Here is a 26666-nt window from a genome sequence, read left to right on the forward strand (position 1 = left end):
CTGCTTTTCCTGGCACATAAAGACTGAAGGCCTCCGGCTCTCAGCAGAGCAGTGGCCCCCCGGGGGCAGCGGCAGTCAGCCTCTTCCACGGCACCTCGGTGTGTCCCAGGCTTGTTTCCTGGAATTGCTCGAGGGAGACAGAACAGCTCTTCATGTGTAATCAGTAACCCAAGGAGTCACCTCCAAACACGAGTGTCTTGAAACCAGGCTGCTCCTTAAGTTTTTCAGTCGATCGTCCGGCAGCCTTCGGTCAATGGACCGAGTCACCACAGGCAGGGTGGGGAGGAGCACGGGCGGCAAGGTCCTTCCCTTCCCTTCTTTTCCCAGGGATGGCCCATGGCTCCTAGATGCCCACACTACTCTGCTTTTTCCTCCCCTCCTCCTCCTTTTCTTTCTTTTCTCTGAGCCGTCACCCTAACCCTGCTTTGTGTCAGTTTGAATCTTCTCTTTAAGATGGGAGATGAGTGAGTGAACTGTCTTCACGGTGGGAGAGCCCCTGTCTCGTGTTTCCCAGGCAGTAGCGACCTGTGCCCGGAGACGTTGCTCTAAAATCACCAGCACTGCATGAAGGATGGCAGGCGGGCTTGCCCTTCCTCTAGGGGGAGCTGGAGAGGCAGGGGAGAAAACTTTACCAGGAAATGCTGATGAGTTTGGGAGAATGAAGGGAGAGGAGGAGAGCTGGAGACGATGATGATGGATATTTATTTTGTTGGTGGGGCATGTGTGTGTGTGTGGTTCTCTTAGCAGGAGGCTGAAGACCCTTCCCATTTGTTCCTGGATGGACTGGAAGCAGCCAAAGATGCCAGTGGCACCCTGGTGGACCGGGTGGATGGTGAACACTGCTTGCTTGATGGAATGTTGGAGGATGAAACCCGGCCGGGGGGATACCATTGTAGTCAATGTGACAGAGTCCTGATGTCCATGCAGGGGCTGCGTTCTCATGAGAGGAGCCATCTGGCCCTGGCCATGTTTACCCGCGAGGACAAGTACAGCTGCCAGTATTGCTCCTTTGTTTCTGCTTTCAGGCACAAGTAAGTGCTGTCTCGTGATCATGGGGGGTGATGGGGAGGAGATGTCATAGTGGAAGGTGGCTGAGCTAGAAGGGGAGGTTTGGAGGGGTCTGTGAGCCCCGCTCAGGGTTTGCACCTGCCGTGCAATTGCTTCTGTCACCTTGAGCCTCGGTCATCTCGTCTGTGAAGTGGGGCTAAGAGCCCAAGATCTCAATAGACTGGGCACATACAAGCCTTTTAAAAAAAAAATAAGGGGGCTGTCTATTTTGGATGCACTGCTATGATTTACAAAAGGCAAGACCAGGAAGTAGATGAATTTACTGGTATATCTGTCAAACGTTCATCCAGGACCTAATCGTCGTTTGAGGAAGTAAAGTTCCATTTGGGAAATTGAGTGGTGAAGGAGGTAAAATTAGGACTATTCACTCGTGTGACTATTCTCTCATTGCGTGATATTTTAAAAAGACCTTGAAGTGCTTGAAGTAAGGGGGGTGTTGAGGAGAAGGAACTGCCCGGGCCCATCAGGGCGTTGGGATTGTAGATTTAGAATATCATGTCAGGCTTTTGGGGGTAACGGGAAGAGGGATGGTTCGGAGAAGAAACAGCCTTTGGTTGCGTTTTTCTTTGAGCTGTGTAAGAGAGATACGTGTTCAATAATGTGTGTGCCACCGTCTTGGATGGAAGTGACCGATTGTAAGACTGACGTGCTGTTTATTTTTATGATAATTGCAAACAAATGTTGGGCTGTTCGGTTCTTAAAAAGATAAAGTGCTAGTGAGTTGTTGAAAGGCCGGAGGAGGCAATGCTTTTACCGAGAGTAGGATGGGTTACACAAACCCTGTATCCTACGGAGCCTAATGTGTCATCTTTGTCGTCAGATCCGAGCACTGACGTAAAGCTTGTGTAGTTCCCATCAGCTTAAGACGTATATTTATTCCACAGCATCTATCTTGCTGTCTGATACCCAGCAGTCTCAACAGATCGTTGTGAATGAATGGATACCCCTGTTCTCGGCAGTGTGGTGGGGACTTAGTCGGGGATGTAAAGGGGAGTATAAAGATGAAGAGGCCATGGTCAGCGAGCTAAGGGAGTTTAGGGGCCAGTGGAGTTACAAATAAAGCAAGCACACAAATGGAGCAAAATAAGGCATGTACCTTTCAAAACTACAACAATAAAATGCTGTGAGGTTTCAAAGAGGGGAAATGTTATACTCCCTGTAGAAGAATTGGGAAGGTTTTACAGAGTAGGGAGCGCTTGAGTCAGGTCTTAAAGTCAGAAGACAGGACTTGACTAGTTTGGAAAGGACGCACAGCCTGGAGGGAGTGATGAGAGCATAAGCCTGTGGAACAGAGCGTGAGGCTCATGGGGGGCCCAGCTAGCGGTCTAGTCTGACTAATCTTTAAGTTACATGTAAAAGAATAATGGAAGATAAAGTTCGAAGACTTGAGTAGGGACCATATTTGAAATCTTTGAATGTGGAATTAATATTTTGTCATTTACATTATTGGGAAAAGGAAGACTCTGAAATGAGTAGAGTCATCATAATCACTGCCATTTATTGAGACTTCCTATGTGTCCACCGGTGCTCTAAGTGCCTTCAAGTATTATCTCATTTTATTCTTAAATCAACCCTATGAGGTGTGGTCCCACTACTCTCTCCATTTTGTGGATAAGAAAAGTGAGGTTTATGCAACTTGCCCAGGCCACGTGGTTTATAAGCAGTCGCTGGGATTTGATCCCAGGTAGTCTGACTCCATAGCTTGTGTTCTTGAGTTAAAAACAACGGTGGGAGAAACCCAACTAGGAGGCAGTAGTAGTAGGTGAGCTGAGAAGTTAGGATGGAACTTTGGGAATGGTTAAAGGAAGTAGGATCTTCACGATTAGGAAAAATCAACTTAATGTAGGGGATGAGGGATGAGAGGCAAAGTAGAGGACAAATGATACCTAGGTGTTCAGTCTGGTTGGCTTGAGGATGGTAGTGTCCTTTGCAGAAGCAAGGAAATGAGGAAGAGCATTTGTTTTGGAGGGGAGGAAAAAAACTGATGGTTTTGTTTAGGGCCAGTTGAATTTAAGAAAGCTAACGGACACCCAGAGGGAGATGTCCGGAGGCAATTGAAAGTGCTGCTTTGGAGCTCAGGAGAACATTATATGTTTAAATGGTAAGCAGCACCATTCCCACATGAGTCATTTAGAATGGAATCTAGTTCTCTGGGGTACCGATTCAAATTAGAACTTCTTCCCACACCTTGTTTGGTAGATTTATTATTTTTTTTAGACTAGTAATTATTATGAAATACTAGGAGTTCACCATAATTAAATAACTTCTTTGTAAGTTGCTCTGGAAGACTGAGGTACAGCAAACATGGTTGTGTTTATCAGAAGGGATGAGTGGCCTTTGGATCACGTGACTTCTTTTAAACGCACCTGCACTTTGCCTCCATATTTTCATGTTGGAGGCGTGACAGCCCCGTTGCAAGTAGCTCAACTACTTTGAAAGCTCAACTACTTTGAAACTTCCCTTCCTCTCCTGAGTGTTCACTGGGAATGCAGAATGGAGATTTAAAAAAGAAAACGCTTTTTAAATGCAAAGTTTCTCTAATTCTTATGTGGTTTGGTTTTTTTCTTGGAATAAGTTGAGAGACCCTTTGATAGGTACTCCTTGCTGACTTGGCAGGAAACTTGCACTTGGTATTTTACCTTTTCTCTTTGGACGCCCTCTTCCGATTATACATGTTTCTAGGGAAGGGAAAATGAGAGTCTGCTATGACCTATTCCCGCTGCCATGTCTTTCAGTCCAGAGGGCTCTTGATCTCTTCCTTCCTTTTAGCCTCCCCTCCCTCTCCAGTAGGTATGACCACTCTTGTCATCGTTGTCGTTGTTTTTGGTAAGCGCCATCCCTGGAAAGTAACAATGACTTTGAACAGTTTAGGAATGGGTTTGCTGGGAAAGGGCAGTGGGAAAATATATGTAATTGTTAATCCTGTTGTTTTTTTTCTCTCTCTTTTATTTTTCTTCTACATCAAGCTTGGATCGCCATATGCAAACCCACCACGGACACCATAAACCATTCCGGTGCAAACTCTGCTCCTTCAAGTCCTCCTATAACAGCCGGCTGAAAACACATATACTCAAGGCTCATGCTGGTGAGTTAGCCTTCCTGATGCACAGAGTCCTTGAATTGGAAATCCAGTGGTCTTCCCTGAGTGAAATTCAAAGTCTCTTGTGCCACACGTGAGAAGAAGTTATTCTTGACATGATTGTGTGTTCATTTCTATTTTAATCTAATGAAGAAATATATTAAAAAATAAATGATCACCCAAAGCCAAAATAACTTGATCCATGTCATAGTTGCTTTGTGCTACTAACGGGTTTTGTTTCTTAGCGAAATTTCTAAATTGCCCAGCCTTTCTAATGGAAAGGCATGAATTGTGAGTATCTACTAAAGATAATCCCCAACTAAAATAAAATTATAATCCTGAGGAAGTTCAAAGGGACAAAGTCCTCAAGCTGTGTAAGATTTCTCATGAGATGCCCTTAAGTACATTTCTATACAGCAGATGAGAAATGACTTTGGATCCTGAGTGCCCAGGAGCTGTGCTGGTCTGTGTCACTCTGTGGTTCTATCTCATTGTGCTTTATCTCATGAGCAACCCTCACCTACAGGGCTGTGGCCTGAGCACGTTCTGTTCATCACACTATTTCATCCTCATGACAGTCCTAAACGGTAGGTGGTGTTGTCACCCTCAGTGTCAGAAGAGGATACAGAGACTCAACATGAAGGAACCTGTTCAAGGCTGTATAACCTTTCACTAAGAATTCAACTTCAGAACGAAAGCCTCCATCCTCATCCCTGACAAGATACTGCTCTTCTCTCCTTTTTGCACATGATGGAGGGTGCTTGCAGGTAGCAAATCAGAGCTCAGCCAAGAGAGGAAAGAGGTGTGATGCAGGGAAGTCGGTCTGGTGGCCTTCTCAGAGGTTTTGCCCATGTTTCATCATGTTGGGTCCTATTGAACTGGTTTAATGGATTGAAACTACTGAAGGCATCTAGCTGCCCAAGCCCCACTGGGCTGCAGGTGGGACAGGGAGACTGGCTCTAGGGACTTCTATTTGTCTCTTAGTATTTTTGTGTTTTCAGGAAAAGTCTACTAAAGGCTATAGAGTAAGAGGCTTCAGGGTTCAGACCAGTCTTTTGTAACATGTACATATGGTAAACTATTCAATTGGGACACCATCCTGGACAGTTTTTCTCACAGGTCTCCACCTTGTCAAAAGCAGTCAGCAGTGGAAGTTGGGTGAATGATTTGGCCTGTGGGAAGGACTTTAAGAGAGTGCCAAAGGCTTCCTGCTGACTCCGGGGCATTGAACTGACCATGTGGACTGTGCTCGCTGGTTGGTGAGAAGGAAGCATCCAGAAAGAGAGGAGGGAGCAGTATAATTTGTTTCTCTGCACACCTGGGAAACTTGGTGTCCATGGTGTGGAGTTTAGCCACTGAGAGTGGCTTGGCTTGGGGAAACCTGATACATTTTCCAAAACTCTTGACTCATCTTGTCCATCCTAGATGCATTGTTTTATTTTAAAGGGTAAAAGTCACATAGACAAATCAAATAATCTGGATTTGAATTCTCTCTCAGGTTGTGCTATTTGCAACTGCCCAACCAGGTTCATGCAGCCAGCTTGCATTAAAACATTTTAAAATGGAATAAGGAGGGGATCCCTGGGTGGCTCAGCGGTTTGGCGCCTGCCTTCAGCCCAGGCGATCCTGGAGTCCCAGGATCAAGTCCCACATCCGGTTACCTGCATGGAGCCTGCTTCTCCTCTGTCTGTGTCTCTGCCCCTCTCTCTCTCTCTCTCTGTCTCTCATGAGTAAATGAATGAAATCTTTAAAAAAAAAAATGGAATAAGGAGGGCAATCATATTATATGCAATAACTAATACATTTTTTTTAAGATTTTTATTTATTTATTCGTGAGACACACAGAGAGAGAGAGAGGCAGAGACACAGGCAGAGGGAGAAGCAGGCTCCATTTAGGGAGCCCGACATGGGACTCAATCCCGGGTCCCCAGGATCACGCCCCGGGCCAAAGGCAGCAGTAAACGCTGAGCCATCCGGGCTGCCCCTAATACATGTTAGCACATGTATTCTATGTTGTATTATAAATAATATTCTACAGATCCATATATATTATAGTAATAAATACCACTGTTGACAAACCGACATTATCCGGACTCCCGGATCACAGTTGGGGACTGACTGAGGTTCTAGTTCGGGTCATCTGACTTTGAACTTCCCTTCCTCCTTGGTCTGTCGGATGTTGCATCACTCAAAGTTCTTTTCAAGACTTTCTTGGCAGTACATGCTCTGAGGATCACTAGTGGTAAAGTGGAGGCTCAGTGCAGAATTTGGGATGCTGTGCTCACCTCACATGTGAAAATATTGGTCATCTTCCAGGTGGCAGGGAGCTAACCATCCCAGCTGGATCCAAGCAGGGACAGAGGTTTACCTTTTTCTCTGCAGCTGTGGCCACAGTTCATTGTCACTGGCCCACATAATTTTTCCTTGCTAAAGGTCCTTTCTGCTGCTTTTTTTTTTTGGTCCACTTCCCTTCTCTTCTCTGGTTTTACAATTTCACCTTAAAAAGCAATGTTAAGGGGATCCCTGGGTGGCGCAGCGGTTTGGCGCCTGCCTTTGGCCCAGGGCGTGATCCTGGAGACCCGGGATCGAATCCCACGTCAGGCTCCCAGTGCATGGAGCCTGCTTCTCCCTCTGCCTGTGTCTCTGCCCCCTCTCTCTCTCTCTCTCTCTCTGTGTGACTATCATAAATTTAAAAAAAAAAAAAAAGTTAAAAAACTTCCACTCAAAAAAAAATAATAAAACTTCCCCTCATTTGAGGAAATTTGGAAATGAAAGAAGAAACAGAGTCAGTCCTCCATAATCTTATTCTCTAAAGACCACTGTTAACATTTGATAACATTTCCCTTCAACCATTTCCTCTATTATTATTTTTAACAGTTGTGATTATAATTCAATCTAAAATGTATTGTGCCTTTCTGTTTGTTTTTCTGAGTATCACTATTTTATTTTGTTTTGTTTTTTTATATGATTACAAACTCTTCAAGAATTTATTTTAATGAATGATCATTCATCGAGAGGATGTATCCACATTTACTTAATCATTTCCTTATGGCTAGAAACCCTATGTGTCAAAGGATATTTTTTTAATATAAACTCTGAGAAGTGCAGATACTGAGCTGCAAGCATGAGCGTTCTAAGCCTATTGTTATAAAAAGCAAAATTGCTTTCTGAGTGGATCTAACCAGTGTTTATACAACAACATAAGCATGCCCATTTCACAGCCTGGCTTTTTAAAATGCAGTTCATTTAACAGCTGACTTAGGGCAAAGGTGAATCATAGTCTCATTTGGTCACATTTGTCTCAGTGGTATAAAAATAATTAAAATAAAAATGCCTACTTTCACTGACCTGTCCTTATCAAAGAATATGGGAGCTAACACACATATACAGCTCTCTCTCTTGGTCAAATAAATGACTCATTTTTACCCATTTCTGCACGATTAAGTAGGAGCGTGGAGTTTTATGCTGAGGTTTGTGAACTGGTCCAAAAAAACCAAAAACTAGGATGTGTGGAATGGAGGGAGGTGTATAGTCAGCAAAGACGTAAAGGATGAAAATAACACAACAGAGTTTGCACTTAGTTGTCTGTGCTTGGAAAGCCACCAATAGGCCCTTGGAGTGAGAATTAAGCATATCATATTCTGCAGATGATAAAAAAACATCCTTGAGTGAAAGCCGACATGGTCATTTCTAGTGGAGAGTGAGAGAGAACGAGAGACTGGGAAACCTTTCTGAAGGTGGGGCCGTAGACATTTGGTTTCACTCCTCGTTGGGGAATCAGTCCATAGGGCTCTTCCCTGTAAGTAGAGCATGAAATGAGAAGGGAGCAGGTCATTTGATAATGGAGCTCTTCGAGGAGTTCGAGTCCCAGAGGACCATTGTGGTTGTGTGTGAATGGACGGTAACTGGTCTGGGAGGCTTCTCAGACCAAGACGCTTCAGAGACGCTTCTCTGGCGTGAATTAACTCTGTCACTTTGTTTCCCACCCCCACCATCTCTCCTCCCCTCTTTTTCCTTTTCTGCCCCTTACCGCCATCTTCCTCCAGGTGAGCATGCCTACAAGTGTTCCTGCTGCTCCTTTTCCACCATGACAATCAGCCAGCTGAAGGAACACTCCCTCAAGGTCCACGGAAAAGCCCTGACCCTCCCCAGGCCACGGATCGTCAGTCTGCTCTCCTCACACGCTCACCACTCCTCCCAGAAAGCTACCCCAGCCGAAGAAGTGGAAGACTCTAATGGTAATACTGGGCTTCGGGGCCATAGCTAAGCACCAAAGGTCAGGGTGGGCTGGGATTCATTGCCAGTCATTCTTCCTGGAGGAAAGTTGAATCCAAAAACATGACGGTTCAAGTGAAGGAAGAAATGGGGAAAGGTCGCAACAGTATAAAAATGGGAGTGGGAAGGTGGGGTACCCTTGGTGAGTGTCTGGCGCCATGCAGAAATGTCAGGCTGGACTCATGTGGGCAGTGCTTGCAGAAAGCACACTCCCTGTGGGTGGACCAGCGTTGGGAGTCTTCTGTGTGGTTGTGAGCAAGAAAAGGAATGGGATATACCAGGCCGATTTATTTATTTAGTTACTTATTTATATCCTGTGTTGCTCTAAAAAAATAACCTGCAAAACCAAAAAAACATATGCGTGAAGTGTCTGGGGTGCCATGTTACGCTACGCAGAATTCAGAGGAGGGAGAAAGAGGGGTTGGGTGGGGCAAGTATGTCTGATTCTGTCACAGGAAAATTTAGGGGTAACTAGTGATTTCCGATAGCCGAAGGATGTTGAGAAAGCACCAGGTGGGAAGAGGGTCTAACTGCCCAGGTTTGGAGATTCAGAAATACAGAAAGCCATGGAGGGGTCTCGTCACCGGCAATGTACCCAAAACTATGGGGTAGGGGGGAGGCTGCAGGTGTGGCATAGTGAGCAAGAGGACAGCTTATTGTTTTGACCGGACCAAGAAGCAAAAGTGTTTTGATGGCTCAGCTCACCTCCAGGGACTGCAGAACCAGGTGCTTAGGACAGGAGGACGCATGCAGATTCTCAGGATGTGGAAGACGCCAGGGCTGCTCCCTTCCCTGCCCCTCATGCTCCTTCAATAACCAGACATCTCCTACCAGCTTGAGTTCTTCCCAGCCTGGGAATGCACTGTTCCCAAGGTCTACTGTTCCCTTCGCGGTGGGGGTGGGTGCACGGTGGACTGGAAGGAAAGTCTGTGAGCTTTTTTGCACAAAGGATTGGCTTTGAGTCTATTTTCTTTTAATGCCAGTTGTATTTTTCTGGGCAGTTGTGACTTCTACACTCACGTAAAATCAGGTAACAATACTACCTCCACTAATTATCTTGAGAGGTGAAGGAGAGAAGGCACACGTGTCAAACACCCTACACAACATCGGATGCATGGTGGATATTTAATAAAGAGTCATTTTATTGCTGCCATTTTTATTCTTCAATTGGGATTTCGGCCTTTGGAGCCACTTGTAACAGGTGTGAATTTGGGGTTATTTTTAATGTAAAAAAGGAGAGCCTTTTCAGGTAACCTGCAGGCCTGACAGCCCAGCATGTCAACATGGTCTGATTATCAGATTATCCAAAGAGTAAATGATTAATCTTCCTTCATGAGGTCTGTAAAGACACAGTTTTGGGAGGAGAAGGGAAGGGGAGTCCCGAGACTAAAGCTGCCTTTGTTGAGTTAAGGAACTTGGTGGCCTCGCCTTTCTAGCCATCAAATGCTATGTGAAACACAAGAGTTCCCTACCAGTATTCCTGTCTTAAGGGACTTTGGCTTAGCAAGGAAGGCTTGTTATTGTGACTGTGGCTTGTACAAAGTGAATCTCTTCAAGTGTTGTGTAGTAGTTCAAGAAGGATGAGGAAGTTTTCTTGGAAAACTTTGAATCTCAGAGCCGGGGTTGGTGGGGCACCGGGGTAGGGGGGGGGCGGTGAGAGCGTATGCGAAAATGGACAGGTGTCCCCTTTGCACCTTGAGATTCTGGTCATTGGAAAAGATTGGTATACTGCAACAAAGGGCAAAATGTCATTTGATGTAAATTGTAAGATCTTTATTAACATGATTTTTAATTAATTGCTTTCATCTGAAATGGAAGCTACATTTGCAGAGCCATTTGGGTGAAATTGATCTATCCACACTATTTCCAGCAAGGACTTTTCCTGTGACATTTCTCTCAGTGTCATGCCCCCCCCCCCCCACCTTTGTCCTCTTCCCTTAAAAGGTGGGCCTCAGTTCACAGGGCAAAGGAATCCTGCCGACTGCTCACTGTGTCTGAGTCCATCCTCTGCCAAGAGCTGTGCTCTGCACAGAAGAATCATAAATAAATACACTACCATTCTGGTCCTCCGGTAGCTTAAAACCAGATATTTAGAGATACTGTCAACATGGTTTTGAACCAACCATAACCTTAAGCCTGAGGTCTAACCTTTTTGGGGGTGATTTCAGATTCTTGGAAGTGGGACTACCTTAGTACCTTGGGGTGAGTGGTCACAGAAATACAATGGTAGGATGTTAACTCTCTGCTGAACACAGACAGTCTGTCTCTATTCAACCACAAGAAGATATCTGGCAATATATAAAAGTGTTTTCTTTTCTCATCCCTAGAAAAAATTCAGCAACTGTGAAAGCCCTGGGTGGCAACTCTTTGGACCTGCACTGTTTTTAATGTATATAAATAACCTTTATCAATGGGTCGGCAGTGATGAGTTTAATCTGATGAAAAAAAAAAACTTGATGAGAAGGTGGGTAAACAGAAATAAGGCATCAAATGGGCTATTCTCATGAATAAATGGTTCCATAGAAAGGATAATAGTTTATTCGTTCAATAAATATTTTCTTGAATCCTTAGTGTAGGTCTTGCATAGCTTTGGGTGCCCAGGAAGGACAGAGGAGGTTGGAATTGGGGAGGACGATTTGCCGGGGAGCTGAGTGGTGGATTCCTAGAAACGCCTAAGTCTAGGGGATGAAAAAACAGCTGTGGGGCTAGACAGTAGCCTGTAAATCATGCCTTGAATGGTGTTTGAAACACGCATGTGAAATCCAATTGCACATTTTAATAGGGAGAAGCTCTGGGGCTGTTGGCTCTCAGTTCGGGTTTCCCACACTGCAGATGCCAGGACACTGTGAACACAAGCCCCAAAAATGTGTTGCAGGCCTGGGGGGAGTAGAGATCCATAAAACCAGGGAAATCACCAGTGTGTCCTTGGCTTTCCGATTCCCTAGCGAGGGATGTGAATAAAACTAGTTGACATGCTCACTGCTGTTTGCAGTGGTCAAATGCTTGCAGTCTTGAGAGCGAGCCAGTCTTCTCTGGCAGGAGGAAACAGGCTGAAAAAGAAGGTTCTTCCAAAGCTGCTTTCCCTCCCAACCCAGAGCCCAGCACTGCAAGGGAGGGGTGCTGAGAAGGTGGAGGGGAGATTTCACCCCAGCTGCCTGGCCACACACCTGTTCTGTCCATAAACAGAGCTCTTGGGCTCTGGGCTGTCCATCTTGACATGTTCCACCAGCATGTGAATTCTTTCTATATTCTCTGTGATCGGTTGTTGGAAGGAAAAGCAAGGGCTGTGTGGTGGTGGTTCTGTGTGTAGGATAATGGGAAGTGACACGTAATTGCTATTCTAAACAATGCATTAAGGGGAAATCATAAGGTTGTCAACAGAAGGAAGTGCTGCTGTGTTTGTGTTTACTGGATTCCTTCTTCTGCCATAGAAAATAGAGGACTGGGTTTTGTCACGCTTTTTTTCCAAGTCTCTGCTTCCAGGATGGAAAAACACATAGACGCACACCTGTATAAAATAACCAAGAAACGAGAAGAACATGGTTTAGTATGAAGTTTGGTTAGGTCTCTGAAGCTCTGCGATACATGGATAGTGGCCATGTCATTGAAAATTGAGCTATCTCCTTTCTACGAAGTCAAGCCAATGGTGACATTTATTTTCCTTCCTTGAATTTCCCCCAAAGAACAGATTATTTTCTTCCTTCTGTCTACCCAGTGATGCTGTATGGGATTGCCTGCTTTAGGAAGTAGCTACTGTGGTGCGTTTAAAGCAAAAATGAGATGCTAAGACCAGGCACCTGGGTGGAGGAGGACAACATAGTTTCTTCGTCTATGCTCTGATAACGACCTAGAGAGAAGGCCACGAACTTTTGGTCGTGATACCTTTTTCTCTTTACAGCATTGGTCTGGATACAGTCCACCCAGTGGAGAAGTCTTTGCTGTTACGGGTCAGCAGGAAAATGTTGTAAGGAGCTTTGTGATTTTATTTTTTCTGTTAGAATTTTTTCAGTTAGCTTTTCTATTCTGAACTCTAGAATAATGCTTGAGAAGCACTGTTTTTACTCAGATACCTCTCACTAAAGAACTCCAGGCACTTGTCATATCAAAGTCCTGGGCATTGCGTGGAGAACTTACCATTGGGTCACACTCCCCATTCCAGAGTGACCTCGCTAGCAGATACTGATGATGTGCTACTATCTCTGTGCTAGCTACCCACCTCTCCCCTCCTTCAGTATCTAACTTCTTCATTTCCACTCCCATGCCTTTGAATAGGCTCTCCTGGGAGCTTGGAAGGATTTCCTCCCTGTCTGCTTCTGTCTGTAAGCCTCTGACTTTCACTTTCTCTGAAGACTGACTTTTACTGGCCCAACCCTCTACTCTGGTAACTCTTCTAGTCATGATCCTCTCAGGGCTCTGTTTGTACTTGTGGATATGCGAGTGGTTCTGCCCCCTGATTTTCTGATGGGAGCAGTTAGATGTAAGGACATATGAAATACTAACTTCTTTTCAATGACCAGTGATTTCTTGGAGACATCATAATTTTCGATTCCTGTGTTGAGTCTCTATGTCTAACTTAACTCCGCAGAACCAAGTTAGGAGGGCACATGTATTTCATTTCCATTTAAAAGTAAAGTTCAAAAGGCAAACATTCTAAAGAGGAAACCTCAGAGACTGCTTTAACAGAAATTTTCTGACACATTCTCCAAGAAGAGAAGATCTACCTTGATGAAGTGTTTTAAACATGGTCATTGTTCCCTGCATAACAAGCCCTTCTGTAGAGGTGGGAGACTGAAGGTGGAAACAGAGTATAAACCTTTCCAACCCTCAGAAGGCGACAGGGTGTAGTAGAGCTGGAGAGGTGTGGCATTACTAAAGTAGTCACCTGGTGGTAGAGCCAAGTGTACACAACCATTGACCCTCGAGGAGGAATGTTTGTTCTGCATATCTTTGGGGAGGGGGGGGGCAGGGGGAAATAGTGTTCGGTTGCAGTGAAATCCAAATTCAAAGAAACTCTGTAGAATGAAACCAACCAACAGAACTCATGGTTTAATGAGTTCTGAACATTTTCTATTCTACCTCAAAATTGTACCCACTGGGATTTTAACGTAATATATTGATTAGAGGAGACTCTTTCTTATGAGATTCATACACTGGTCAGTTTCTACATAAATCAGGGATTGGCAAACTTTTTCTGGAAAGGGCCGGATAGAAAATATTGCCAGGTTTGTGACCCATACGGTCTCTGTTAGAGCTACTCAGCTGTGCCATTGTAATGTGAAAGCAGCCATGAATACTATATAAATAAATGGACGTGGATGTGTTCCAATAAAACTTTATGTACAAAAAAAACAGGGAAGGAAGGCCAGATTTGGCTTATGGGCAGTGTGTCACTGACCTCTGCCCTAGATAACTGGGGGTGGGTGGAGGGGATTACAGCAATACCCATGAAATTAACCCAGCCTTTAATAAATGTCATTATCAACCTTTATATTTAACATGGAATATTCCTAGATGCCACTTAAAGTGTAACTTGACCTAAATATATTCTTTATTTCATATATGAAATGTAGGGCATTAGATAGAGTTTAAAAATATTAGCACATGAATTACATTTAAGCTTAAAAGAAAATCTTCTCTAAGAATTATGTTGAGTCTAGCGCCAAGCTATCAACTCATTTAACCTTGACTGCAGCAGTACTTGACACTTAAAAATTAAGATCTGAGATGCCTGCTTTTCAAAGAGAAGCTTTTCAGATTTCTAAATAGGTCAGACATAAAATTCAACCTTTAAGAGGATCCAATTAGTTGCTAGGGCATCAGACCTTCCACACAGGTTCCAGTTGCAATCAGATTTCTCTTGGGGTGAAGGAAAGAAGAGGTGGTTTCTTTAAAAATGACAATAATGCAGTGGAGACTCTAGAGTGAATAATTGTGAAGTACAAAGATGTACATAGTTTCCAGTGCATAGGATATAAGGCATAATTTTAATGGCTTGACCATAATTTTTAGTAGGTTCTTCTGGTCACAAAATGATCTGACCAGAGAATACTAACCTTCCTGTTTTGACCTAAGAGTTCTACATTAAAATGTGATCTAGAGTTTATTTTCATGCTTTTTATGAAGAATGGCATTTCTACTAAAAAGATTTAGAGGTTTGTGTCTCCAGTGATAAGACTGGTACGAATGGATCTCCTGTCCTATGCCCAGCAGTCTTCAGACGTTAAGCTGTTAGAACTTGGTGTCTGTGGCAAACACGAAACCTCCAGAATCACCACCACCCCGAAGTCGAGTATCATATGAAAGATCCTTCCCAAAGAACCCACCTGCCTGAGATTTCTGTGACTTTTTGAATTAGCCACAGTTTCATGTGCCAAGGATTAAAAAACATTTCAAGTGTAAGCTTTCTGTGTCCTGGGAACTTAGTCAACTAACCCATCTCCCTCTTCTCATGCCAAGAAAAACATTTGTTCATCAGAAATACAAGCATATATATACTACTGAACTCATTCAGAGCTAGTTCCTCCAACACTGGAGTTTGCTTCATAACTCCATGTCTGAGTTTTATATCTTTTGGTGGACAGCTTAGATGTTACCTTAAGTCTCCTAGAACCTGTGTTGTGGGAAGTAACTAAAAGAAGAAATCTGTTTTATTCTTTGGCAGAAAATATTTTCTGTGATTGGTCAAATCATCTAAAACATTCATTTCGGTTCTTTTTGGAAAGAAAGAATTTCCCCAGTCTTCTCATTGCTGTTATCAAATTTTCTTTCTCTGTAACTAGAGCTAGATATTTTAGCCCTATTATATTTGATATAAAAATCCTTTTCGGGCAGCCCCGGTGGCACAGCGGTTTAGCGCTGCCTTCACTCCAGGGTGTGATCCTGGAGACCTAGGATCGAGTCCCACGTCGGGCTCCCTGCATGGAGCCTGCTTCTCCTTCTGCCTGTGCCTCTGCCTCTCTTGCTCTCTCTGTGTCTCTAGTGAATAAATAAATAAAATATTTTTTTAAAAAATCCTTTTCTATAGGTTCTCTCCTCGCTTTCAAATACTGTTCTGTGCTAGAGGAACTTAGACAAGCAGAAAGAAAGGTATTGTATTTGGGGGACCAGCTTGAGTGAGCCATGATTCAGAGGTAGAGATCCTGGGACAGTCTTGCTGGATCCAGCAGAGGGTATGTCCCAAGCAAGAATAAGTATGCGAAGAAGTTTTTTTTTTCAAGTGCAGAGATGGGAAGAAGATGCTAGAAATAATATTTTAGAAACAACTATTATTTTTAAAAATAAATTATATGAGTTTTGATGATACAGACCAGGAAAACATGTCCAAATAATATACACATTTTCCTGTTAACTTATTCATCATCCTAAATAATATTCTATAGAAAAACCTCAATTGCGGTGATTAAATAAAAAATGGCCAAGTAAGTAATAGCCAAAGTGACACGAGAGGTTTAGGCAGGAGGATCTGCTTGCTTTTTGCTTGGATTTACTCCCTTGTAGTCTGTGCCCAGGAAAGGATAAGTTCCTGCCACGGGGGCTCTTTACTTTGCAAGCAGTTTCAGAGCCATCAGGTCGACCCAAAGGAGATGTTTGGCTGCGAGTACAGAGCCCAGCTAAGGTTTTATTTACCAGTACACTGCTCTTCGAGAAGTCAGCCCAGGGCTGGGTTCTTCAGCTTCCTGAGGGACACAGAATATTCTTAGATGACTCATGCAAGCCACCCTCCTTATGTCATCTTTTATTTTAATGCACTGAGAGCCCTCCATCAAAGCGGCAGTGATAGCCAGTCGAGCAACAGGGCCTTCTAAAGAACCCTTAATCTAGTTCTTGGCTTTTTAGCATTGCTAGCTATTTTTTCCTCCTTGACCAGTTTGAAAGTCATCCATTCTGGTTTTGTTATAAAGGGTTTCTCTGTGTCTCTTGTTTAATTCTTAAGGAATAAAATTTACCATTATTTTTATTTTTTTAATTCTGCTGATTGCCTTAAATCTGTTATCTGATTTAATATGTCTGATGAGTCAGGGGTACAAATTATTAGTCTCATTTTATAGAGCAGGAAACTGATACCCTGAGGAGTGACATGATGAGCCTGTCACAAAATGTGTGTGTGGGTGTGTATGGTAGAGCTTGTCTGAATCCAAAGCTTGTGCCCTTAACCTTTGTGTCGTCTCATGGCATTCTTGTAGTGGAAATGCACATCCACACATGATCCAGAGTGGCTAACGGACAACCTCCTCTTTTAATGTTTGGAGATCCTGGAATCTTCCAAAGGAAACTAAAGTCAAGTTTTTATTATTGACTGAGATTTGGAGCTTAAGTTAATAGATAGATACACAGATAGTGTTAAGTTAGACCAGAATGGAGTGAAGTGAGAAATTGTGCATTTGGATTTTAATAGTTACAGCCATGGAGAGGAGAAGAAATTGAAGAGTCATGGAAGGCTTCTGGGGCTCAGGCTGGGCCTTGAAGGCTGAGTGTGTTTTACACAGGTGGAAGTCCATGCAGGGTGGGAGGAGTATCAGAAGTGAGTAAATGTAGAGAAGGAGGACTTCTGGGACATGCAGAGACCGATTGGGCCATACAGGAGGGTGCATGTTAGTGAGAGGAGAGTTGGCGAGGTGAGCAGAGGTGCAGACTGCAGTGGTACTTAGTACCAGGAAGACATTTTTAGTTTTTAGATGCAGGTTGAACAGGGAAGACCAGCAGCAAGGGCTCTATCTCCTTTGGAAGTGGGAGGGGACTTTTGAAGCCATAGGTGAAATAAGCTAGCATCTATAGTCTTTGCATTAAGATGCCCACACAGATTATTCTTGATTACAAAAGTAATACCTACTCATAATTAAAAAACAGCTTCATGGCAATATGTAAAATAAAATATAAGAGTCATCTGGATGTTTGTTCTATACATACACAAACATAGGTTCTGTTTTAATTTTTTTTTTCTTTAGAAAACTGGAACCATAATATACAAATTATTTTTTTTTCATGTTTTTTGGTTCTCACTTGATAGGTTCTATCATTACTTGATTCACATTATATTTTAAAATATGAGGGTCTGTATCTCAAAAAACAAAAACCAGTTCCCCTTCATATAATAAATATCAGGTTATTTAAAGGCTGCAATTATTTGTGTGAGAGAGAGAGAGGGAGAATATGTTTAGGATGAGATTCTACGAATTAGATAGGGCCTTTGAGGTTTTGCCAATCAAAAATCCATTAATTGTGTTAATTTTAAGGCTCACTCATTGCTTAAAAATTTTCTTAAGTTTTTTTTCCTATTGCTTGAGGCTTAATACATTTGAAATATTGGCAAATTGTCCATAAGTTAAATGACAGAATCAAGATTACAGACTGTCTAGACTGTTCTGAGTATGAGCTATAATGAGATTTTGCTAGGTGATAAATATAAAATATGCTGGGTAGCTTCTGACCCTTATATTCTCTTCCAGTACTAGACTTGCCAAATATTCTTATAATTGTTGCTTATCATATCTGTCTCCCCAGCTAAACTGTGTGCTCTCTGAGGTCAAGGACTGTTTCAGATCCCTAGCACTTGGCAGGCCATTCAATAAATATTTGTTGATTTGAATTAGGGCAGCAAAATGCACCACACACAAGGAGAGCTGACAAAACAGTAGTTTATGTGTGGAAAAGCCTGGGACTTTTAGTGACTGTGAGCTCAGTTATGCCGCATAATGTTTGGAAAAAGCCAATGGAATTGGGCTGCATGTATACCATGATGTGCGGCCCTATACTGTGCACATTTCCTGGGTCTCACCTTTCTCCTCCAATTAACTAACTTTGGCCTTCTCCCCAATGACCATACCATATCCCTTTCAGCTTCTATGACCAAAGTGACTATTTCCTCCCAAGTGGCCAAGAAGAGGGAGAGCACATACCTTACTCTCCGCCACCTCTTGAGAATATTTCTGCTTCCTTCATTTAATGGTCCCTTTCAAATGCCTGCTCTCTGCTTATTTCCTCCTCCTTATCTTCTGGAATGTTCTTTCACTCTTCTCAGTGAACTCAGTGCCAGGTTCACCGCTTTCCTTTTGACTGCAGCCGTGACCATCATGCTCTGGAATTCCCAACGTATTAGACTCAGTGATAATGACCCAACAAATAGTTGCCTCTCTTCAGGTAGAGGGACTTAACCTCCTTCCTGACTGTGCTCCAGCCACCATTCCCCGGTGCCTGAATTCACCCTACCTGCTTCACCTCCAACATCTCTAGCTCTGAATTCTCTGTGACCTCTCTACCCATCCCAGGCCAGGTTAGCCATTTCAGAGGGGCTTTCCCCAGCATCCTTTTTCTCTTAACTCCCTTGTCCTTCACTGCTTTCCAACTTGCCAGACTCCCACCCTAAAGAACCCTCACTCCACTTCTCTGATTTTAGCTAGGTGTCCTGGCTCAGATCCCAAGCTTCTCCAATCTATTATCAAGGTTACATTTGTAAACCACAAGTCTGATTTACTTTTAAGAATAAATTTGAGGGATCCCAGGGTGGCGCAGCGGTTTGGCACCTGCCTTTGGCCCAGGGCGCGATCCTGGAGACCCGGGATCGAATCCCACATCGGGCTTCCGGTGCATGGAGCCTGCTTCTTCCTCTGCCTGTGTCTCTGCCTCTCTCTCTCTCTGTGACTATCATTTAAAAAAAAAAAAAAAAAAAAAAAAAGAATAAATTTGAGCTTATTCAGATTTATCCCTTTATAACGCCAGCTTACCTGCAAGTGTACCAAGTGTTTCTCCTGAGTGAAAGAGACCAGAGTGGAGTCACAGCCACTGTGTTAGAGGTTCCAAGTAGCTGCAGTCTATCTTGCCTGCCCCAAAGCTAATAGTAGATCAATGGCAGGAGCAGCTATGTAGTTAATAGCTGTGGCAGTCACAAATGATTGTGCTTGTGCATTGTGATTTTACTGTTACTCTGTTTTACCGTTGTGTTTTTTTTTTTAAATGTTGCCCATGGGGAAGTTTTTAATTAGGAATACAAAGAGGGGAAGATGAAGAAATCCACTCCTACCTTGCATGCAAGCAAGAATAATGCCACCAGCATGTCCGTTAAAAGAGACCACAATTGTGGTAACTAAGTCAAAAGCAGTGAACTGTGAGTAACATTCCCAACTAACACATTGAAAGTGGTAAGTCCTGTATATTGTTATGTTAATAATAAGATCATTTTTGCTAAGACAGCTAGAATATACTTTTGCATCTTGAGTATGTTGCATAGATACGAGAACACTGGAAAACCTCGCTCTTGAAACAATCTAATTCTATGTGAAAGATTTATTTTTTTTTCCTAGTGTTTTTCAGTGGCTTTATTTTTATGTGTCTCTACCCCTGTAGCTTAACAAAAAGGTTTATAGTGCTTTTCACTATATTTCTCCCTCTTCTAATTTTCTGTTATATTATCCAAACTTAAGTTATGCCTAGGGAAGACCATTGAGAACATAGATGTTCACCTTCTGTGGATTGCCAGAGCAGCAAAGAGTTTGAGAACTCTAGGATGGAGGGGCGGTGGTTCCGTGCAAGTCAGAGACAGGCTTAAGATTTGATTTAGTTATGTGTTTATTTATGGGCCATTTCCTAAACTGAGAGAAGGCCAAAAAAAAAAAAAAAAAAAGTATGAGAAAGAAGTTTTGTAAACTAATATACCGAGCAAATTGGTGGTTTTCATACTAATCACCATAATCCCAATCAAAGGAGGTGACTCTACTTGAGCTGGCCACATAAAGCCATATATAAAGTTGAGAAGTGCCAAGGGTCACAGGGCCAGACCCTTCCTGAAGACCAAGGGGAGCAGCTCTGGGCTTCCAGTGTCCGGAAGGGGCATGAGGGTTAATGATACGCACAGGTCAGCAACATCTGATGACACATCGAGCCTGATCCAGTTCTTCCGGGGCATTCTGGTGGCCGTGGCTCCCCTCAGGCCCTTGCACTCAGGGGAAGCATCCAGATGTCTCAGAGAACCTCCTTCCCAGCTTATAACCATTTATTTTCAGTGGAATTTTGGAGGTGGGCTGCAATACTGGTGTCGAGTATGACTCTCCTGTGCATCCGTGGATTCCTTTTAACTGAGCAAAGCCACTGGCGCTCATAAAAATTAGAGGCAAATGATCTCTCGGAAACCGGTTTTCTGCACAAGAACGTTAGGCTCCTGAGTTTGAAGTCTGGCTTGAGAGCTGCTATAGACCCAAACCCAGGAATCCATCCATACAGCAGGCCATGAGACACCCACCTGTGCAGCCTCGGCGGAGGTCCTGTCCACTTCCATCTCTCCGGAGTGTGCTACAATAAACCATCTACCTTTTCCAAGCCTCCATTTCTTACATGTAAAATAATGTTAATGCCTCCTTTGTGGTATTATTTCGAGGATCAAGTGAGATAACATGTGGAAATGTGCTTTCAGATTCTAAGTGACTGTAGGAATCTTAGATATTATTAAAATAGTATAATAGAAGCAAGTTTCTTGTCCATATATAGTTGTCATCATCCAGAGATTGATGAGGATTTTTTTTTTTAATAAAATAGGAAAAAATGTTCTTGTTTAGCCTTAGAAACTGAATGAAATCTCTCACATCATGAGCTGTTTCTTGGGAGTCTAAAATAATTCAGTGTTTGGAAGGTTGTGTTTAATCTAGAGTCCTGTCGATCTAAATTTATTTGAACTTTGGAGCTTAATTGAAACCATCCACACAAGAAAGTCCTTAGCAGGGATGCCTGGGTGGCTCAGTGGTTGAGCGTCTGCCTTCAGCTCAGGGTATGATCCTAGAGTTCCGGGATCGAGTTCCACATCGGGCTTCCTACATGGAGTCTGCTTCTCCCTCTCCCTATGTTTCTGACTCTCTCTGTGTCTCTCATGAATCAATAAATAAAATCTTAAAAGAAAAAAAAAGTCCTTAGCAGTGGATGCCCTAATGGGCTGGTGAAATGCACTAAGTCCCCGCATCAGTCTCATTAGTATTGGTATTATTGGCCCTAATCAAAACATATCTTAATTAATGATAACTGTTGTTTACTGAATGTCTGTTGAATGAGTACTTTTACAAACGTCATCTCATTCCATTTAGTCCACACAACAATCCCATGAGACAGGAACCTTCCATAACTAGCTTCCTCCTATTTGCAGAAGGAGGTGGAAAGGCTTAAGAATAGTCACTTGGTCACTACCTGGCAGATTGGGATTAAGGTGCATGTGCTAATCCACAGGCCCATCTCCTGTGTGACACTGTTCCCTAAAACTCAGTTCTTGGATGTATTATTTTTCCCATGGGAAGTCCAATAAAGGGGAGCTCTCTGAGCCCCTTTGGGAAAGGGCTGTCTGTGTTTTAAATATTAAAACCACTCTTGGATATGATTTTCTGTGGTTTGATTCTGTAGTCGCCGTCTTAGCCTCCAAATCTCTTGAAAGAACCAGTATTCCCAACTTACACTTACTCACCACTTAATTCTTTTCTTAAATTGCTGGGATCCCTGTTCTGCCTTCAGCCCTTCATTGAAACCACTCTCATGAAGGGACCTATCAGCTACCTCAGTGACATTTCCTTGGGGAGTCCCTCCCTGTTCGTACCTGCCGCCTCCTCTTCCCCCCTTGCCCTGTCTGGCATCCCTGGCAGTGTCACTCTGGCCCCTAGCACAGTAATGAAATGGCTTGCCCAAGGGTTGATGAGGACTCCAGACAACTGAGTCCATGGCCTCTGCTCCCGCCTCATCCTTCTTTTTTTGTCCGTGGCATTTAAAACTGCTGACTTTCCTCCCAGGAGAATTCTCCTCCTGTGGTTTGGGACCTGCTGTCTCTTTTGGGCTCTCCTCTGGCCTTGCTGGTAGTACCTTGTCTTTACTCTGTTTTCAACTGCTCTTCCTCCAGCTGCCAACACACAGACTGTGGGCCAGTCTTCCCTCCTCTTGGTCTGGTCCTTGGAGCCTCCCCTTCACAGACATGTGGAATCAACTCACTGTTTAAATGATGCTGCCAAAATCTCAACCTCCAGCCCTAACCTGTCAGGTTTGGCTGCAGACTTTCTTTTCCATCTGTTTCTCGCCTTCTCTACCTGGGGTTTTCACACAACCTTCACCTCCAAGGTTCTGGAAGGGAACTCCTTGCCTTCTTCCCAGACTTGTCCCTCTCCCAGCGCTCACGGTAGCCAGCTGGACTCATCTGTGTTTCAGGTCTTGGCCCACAATCCATCAGCCGCTCAGCTGCCCACAAAGTCCTATTGTCCTCTGTCTCCCGACATCCTCTCATACCCACCCTTCCTTCCTACACCGTCTCTTACTGAAGCCATCCCCATATCCCCTCCACCTGCAGACTCCTCCCTTCATCCATTCCATACATAGTTGAATCACATTATTCTCCTACTTCCAAATCATTAACAGCTCTACATAGCCTGTTTATGTTTTGTTTTGTTTTTGGTTTTTTTGTTTTTGTTTTTGTTTTTTTTTTAGATTTTACTTATTTATTCATGAGAGACACAGAGGCCAGAGACACAGGCAGAGGAGAAGCAGGCTCCCAATGGGAGCCTGATATGGGACTCTATCCCAGGACCCCAAGCTTACAACCTGAGCCAAAGGCAGACACTCAACCGCTGAGCCACCCAGGTGCCCCTACAGTTAAAGAACATTCCCACGCTCAACGTTCTCCACACCCACTCCTAGCTGCCCCTCCTGCCTCTATTTCCACACGTTCACAACCTACTAGACCTTCGGAGCCATGTGCAGATTCCTCCACCTTCATGATGCTTCTCCTGATGTCCATGATGTGTCAGCTCTCCCTTCTCTGAAATCCTCTGGTGCCATGGCCTCCCTCTCCTGGGGACTTGTGGTCCATCCTGCCGACTGTCATAATGCCAGAAAAGGAGCTCATTCAGGACAGGAGTTTTGTCCTGCTCATCTTTATGTTCTAAACATCTGGCACAGGGTCACTTTCTTCCTAGAGTAGATGTCCTATCGATGTAAAATGAAAGTTGGTTGTGTCCTACAATATTGAAAGCAATAAATCTAGATTTAAATTTTCTTCTCACTGCAGAACCCAGTTGTCTTCCAGCCATTATGCTAACAACCGATAGAAATGCCCTCGGGCGTTTGCTCTTTTCTTTGGGGGCTCACTCATTTGCAGTGTGCACTGTAGTAATCTCCCCTAACAGCCCGAGAACTCTTGAAATAAGAGCTATGATGATCTTTGTATCCATCAAATACCCAACATATCAACATATCGTAGTTCTATTTGTTGTGGATAACAGACTATTTGTATAAAGCTAACAAATCCAGAAGAATATTGGATCACTTAACAAAATAATATTTTGTATAACATCTAAATGAATGTAAGAAAATATGTATCGAGTCCTTGGCTTGACACATGGCTACTAAAATTGAGTAAAATACCGATCTAGAAATATTTTGGATGTTGCTGAGGCCCTGTATTTGGAACACAGACCACAGGATTTTGGTTGGACCGACGCATTTCTCATATTCGCAAGCATGTGGACATACCACTTGGTTTCCTGTGCTTTCTTGTTAGTTTTTTGCACATGAACGGTCAGTAGGGAGCAGAAAAGGTAGCCTATTGAGTTTCTGTCTTTCCTTCCCATACAGTAGGGCCATAATCTATTCCAGATGAAAGTCTAGTACATTCAGTAGAAACAGTGGGAACTGAATTTCAGATGAACACTTCCAACCTGCTAGTAAAATCCAGAGCAGAAGAGATACTACATAGGTGTTTTCTACTCAGCAGAACAAAGTATGGAGTCACAGACTGCTGCCAATCTTCCCTCGGCAATAAGGAACTTGCTGCTACTTGGTTTTTCTCACAGTGGGAATGCATTTAGCATTTATAGCAAGCCATCTTCCCCCAACCCAAAGGTCGATGGTCAAGGGTTGTGGGTACAATTTAGAGACACAGAAAAGGTAAAAATATGAGGGCTCTATCTCACCTGGTTCCTGCTTAAAATCCTCTGAGGGCTGTCTACTTTGCCTTCAGAACAAGTTCTGAGCTCAGCATGAAAGTTGTTTTCTGGGTCCCCCATTTCTGTCTGGGATCATTCATCATCCCTCATCCCTGCTGCATATGGGGCTGCAGCCACGCGAATGCCCTGGTTCACAGGCTCCTGCAATCCTATCTTGCACCGCAGGCCTTGCGGTCCCTTCTGCCCAGAACACCCTTTGCCACCCTTCCTCCTCATTATTCCATTCACTTGGCTAATTCCTACTCATCCTTGAAAATTTGAGTGTTTCCTCCAGAAACCTTCCTCTCTGGCTGAGCAGCCTCCTTTTTGCTCCTCATAGATCTTTGAGGTCTCTTTAGTGACCCCACACTGATCATTCTCTGCTCTGTCTCCAGCTCCCCCAAGACCATTGGCTTCTTGAAGGCAAAAGTCATCATTTTATTTTTGGGTCCCCAGAGCATGGCAGATTACTTTGCAAACTATGGGCACTCGAATGAGTTATTGGAGTGACTGAACCTAGAAGTGTTGATGTTCATGGTGCCACACACTGGCCACAGCACTCAAAAGGCCCAGATGTAGGACGTGTGATGGCAGGGCTGCTTCTTGGCACAAGCCCTTAGGTTTCTCATACTGAGTACTGGCCAAATGCTCCAGGCTCAGCCAAGCCACAGGTTCCCAAGCAAGCTTAGATGCCCTCATTAGTCATGAAATTAAATCCAAAATACATGCATGGTGAGAAATTTGAGATAAAATCCCTCACAGCTAGTAGGGAAAACCAGATAATCAAGCAGTCCATATCTAGTATAGATTGCATGGCAGGAAGTGCTGTCCAGAGGAGAACAAGGTAAAGGAAAGGGAAGGTGGGGGCTGCAGTGTCAGGTGGGATGGTTTGGGAGACAATCGTTGATAATGAGGATGATTGCCACACCTACAAATTGGATGCCCAAGGATCTTACTCAAACCTGGAGGTGAGCTTGAAAAAAATCTGAAAGGAAGTCAACCCGAGAAGGCTTGCCAGAAAAGTGTCTAAAGTTTGGAAATGAAATTTGCTCTGACAACTCTTTTTGCAGCAAGTTGATTTGTGACCATGCTGTGTGCATTGTTATCCAACAAAATGGGGCGAATCATTGCGTCTGTGGTGTTATTCAGGTCAAGCCCTGCCTTTGAGCTGAATCCAAGCCCCACGATCACAATCCCTCCCCACTGCAGCCCTCTCCACCTTCCAAATAAGCTGGTGGGCTGTTGCCAGAAGTAGCATTGCGGTTGGCTTTGCCCAGAATCAGTCAGTCAAAAACTAGCTGCCGAGCTCCTACCACGTACCTGGAGCTGGGATGAACGTTAGTTACGTCTGTTCAGAGCAGTGGTAGAGATGCCCGTGCCACTCCATCCCACGGTCCAGTTAAGGAGACCGAATTTTCCCATGGATAGAAAACACTCCAGACACCCTAAAAGGCAGTTGATAATTCAGTGCAAAATTCCCTGATGTAGACTTTAACTGCTATGGAACGGAGACCCTTAAAGCACTCCTTTGGGTACCTCCCGCTCTGGCTTCCTCTACGTTGCCCCACACCATGATGTTTGCCAGTCTCCATTTTATAAGTGAGGAAGCAGAGGTCTGCTTAATTAAGCCTCTCCACGGGGCCTAGGTGCACCTCTAAGTAAATGAGAGGTTGCCTTTTCTCCCACTTGTTCCCTTGATTTTCCCATTTCATAAGGTCCCAGTGAGACCTCCTAAGAAGCCCTTGACATAGGTGCTAGACCTGGAGCTGGTGGAGACGGGAGATGGTGAATCTTCCACCTGTCCCTCATCCTTCTTGGAGGCTTTCGCCCTGCACCTGAGCCCAGCCCCCTGAACAGGCGAGTTTAGTGTGAGCAGAAGAGCTGCTAGCCCAAAGGAGGAACCTACTGTTTTAATGATGGTTAAAAATGTAGCTTAACTCAGAGCCAGGTTTTTCTTCCTTCCACGGCATGGGAAAGAAAAGGAAAAACGGTAAGAAACCCACTAGGTTTGTTGGTTAGGACACTCCTGCCGCCTGGAACAGTTTTAGCAAAACTCTGTGCTTTGAAGTGTGGCTGCTTGTTCTATTCTTGATAAACCATTGCCTTTCTCACCTGATTTCCATATCATCACTTAGAGCTCTACACGTATCTAAATATATATGCTTAAACTCAGATGTGTTCTTTTCTCCTGATTATCTAATCTTTGAAGAAATTGCGACAATTGTTCCCTGCCCAGGCCTACTGCACTGTTCATAGCAAGCCATCCATTGTGACCCGAGTCCTTGAAGTCCGTAGGCATCTTCTCTCCA

The 26666-nt window shown here is 43.8% G+C and overlaps 1 protein-coding gene across 7 annotated transcripts in view; it reads left to right on the forward strand.

The window, feature by feature from the left end:
* Nucleotides 1–26666, forward strand: part of ZNF462 (zinc finger protein 462) — a 136967-nt gene that overhangs the window by 64782 nt on the left and 45519 nt on the right. For all 7 annotated transcript variants that reach the window (XR_005367094.1, XM_038553028.1, XM_038553030.1 and 4 more), the window contains 3 exons: nt 928–1031; nt 4035–4153; nt 8194–8385. Coding sequence is in view for 6 of the 7 variants with exons in the window: in XM_038553028.1 (XP_038408956.1) it covers nt 928–1031; nt 4035–4153; nt 8194–8385 (415 nt within the window). In the remaining variant the exon portion in view is untranslated. The remainder of the gene's footprint in view (nt 1–927; nt 1032–4034; nt 4154–8193; nt 8386–26666) is intronic.

The sequence above is a fragment of the Canis lupus genome, chromosome 11 (assembly GCF_011100685.1).
Source record: "Canis lupus familiaris isolate Mischka breed German Shepherd chromosome 11, alternate assembly UU_Cfam_GSD_1.0, whole genome shotgun sequence".
NCBI lineage: Eukaryota > Metazoa > Chordata > Mammalia > Carnivora > Canidae > Canis > Canis lupus.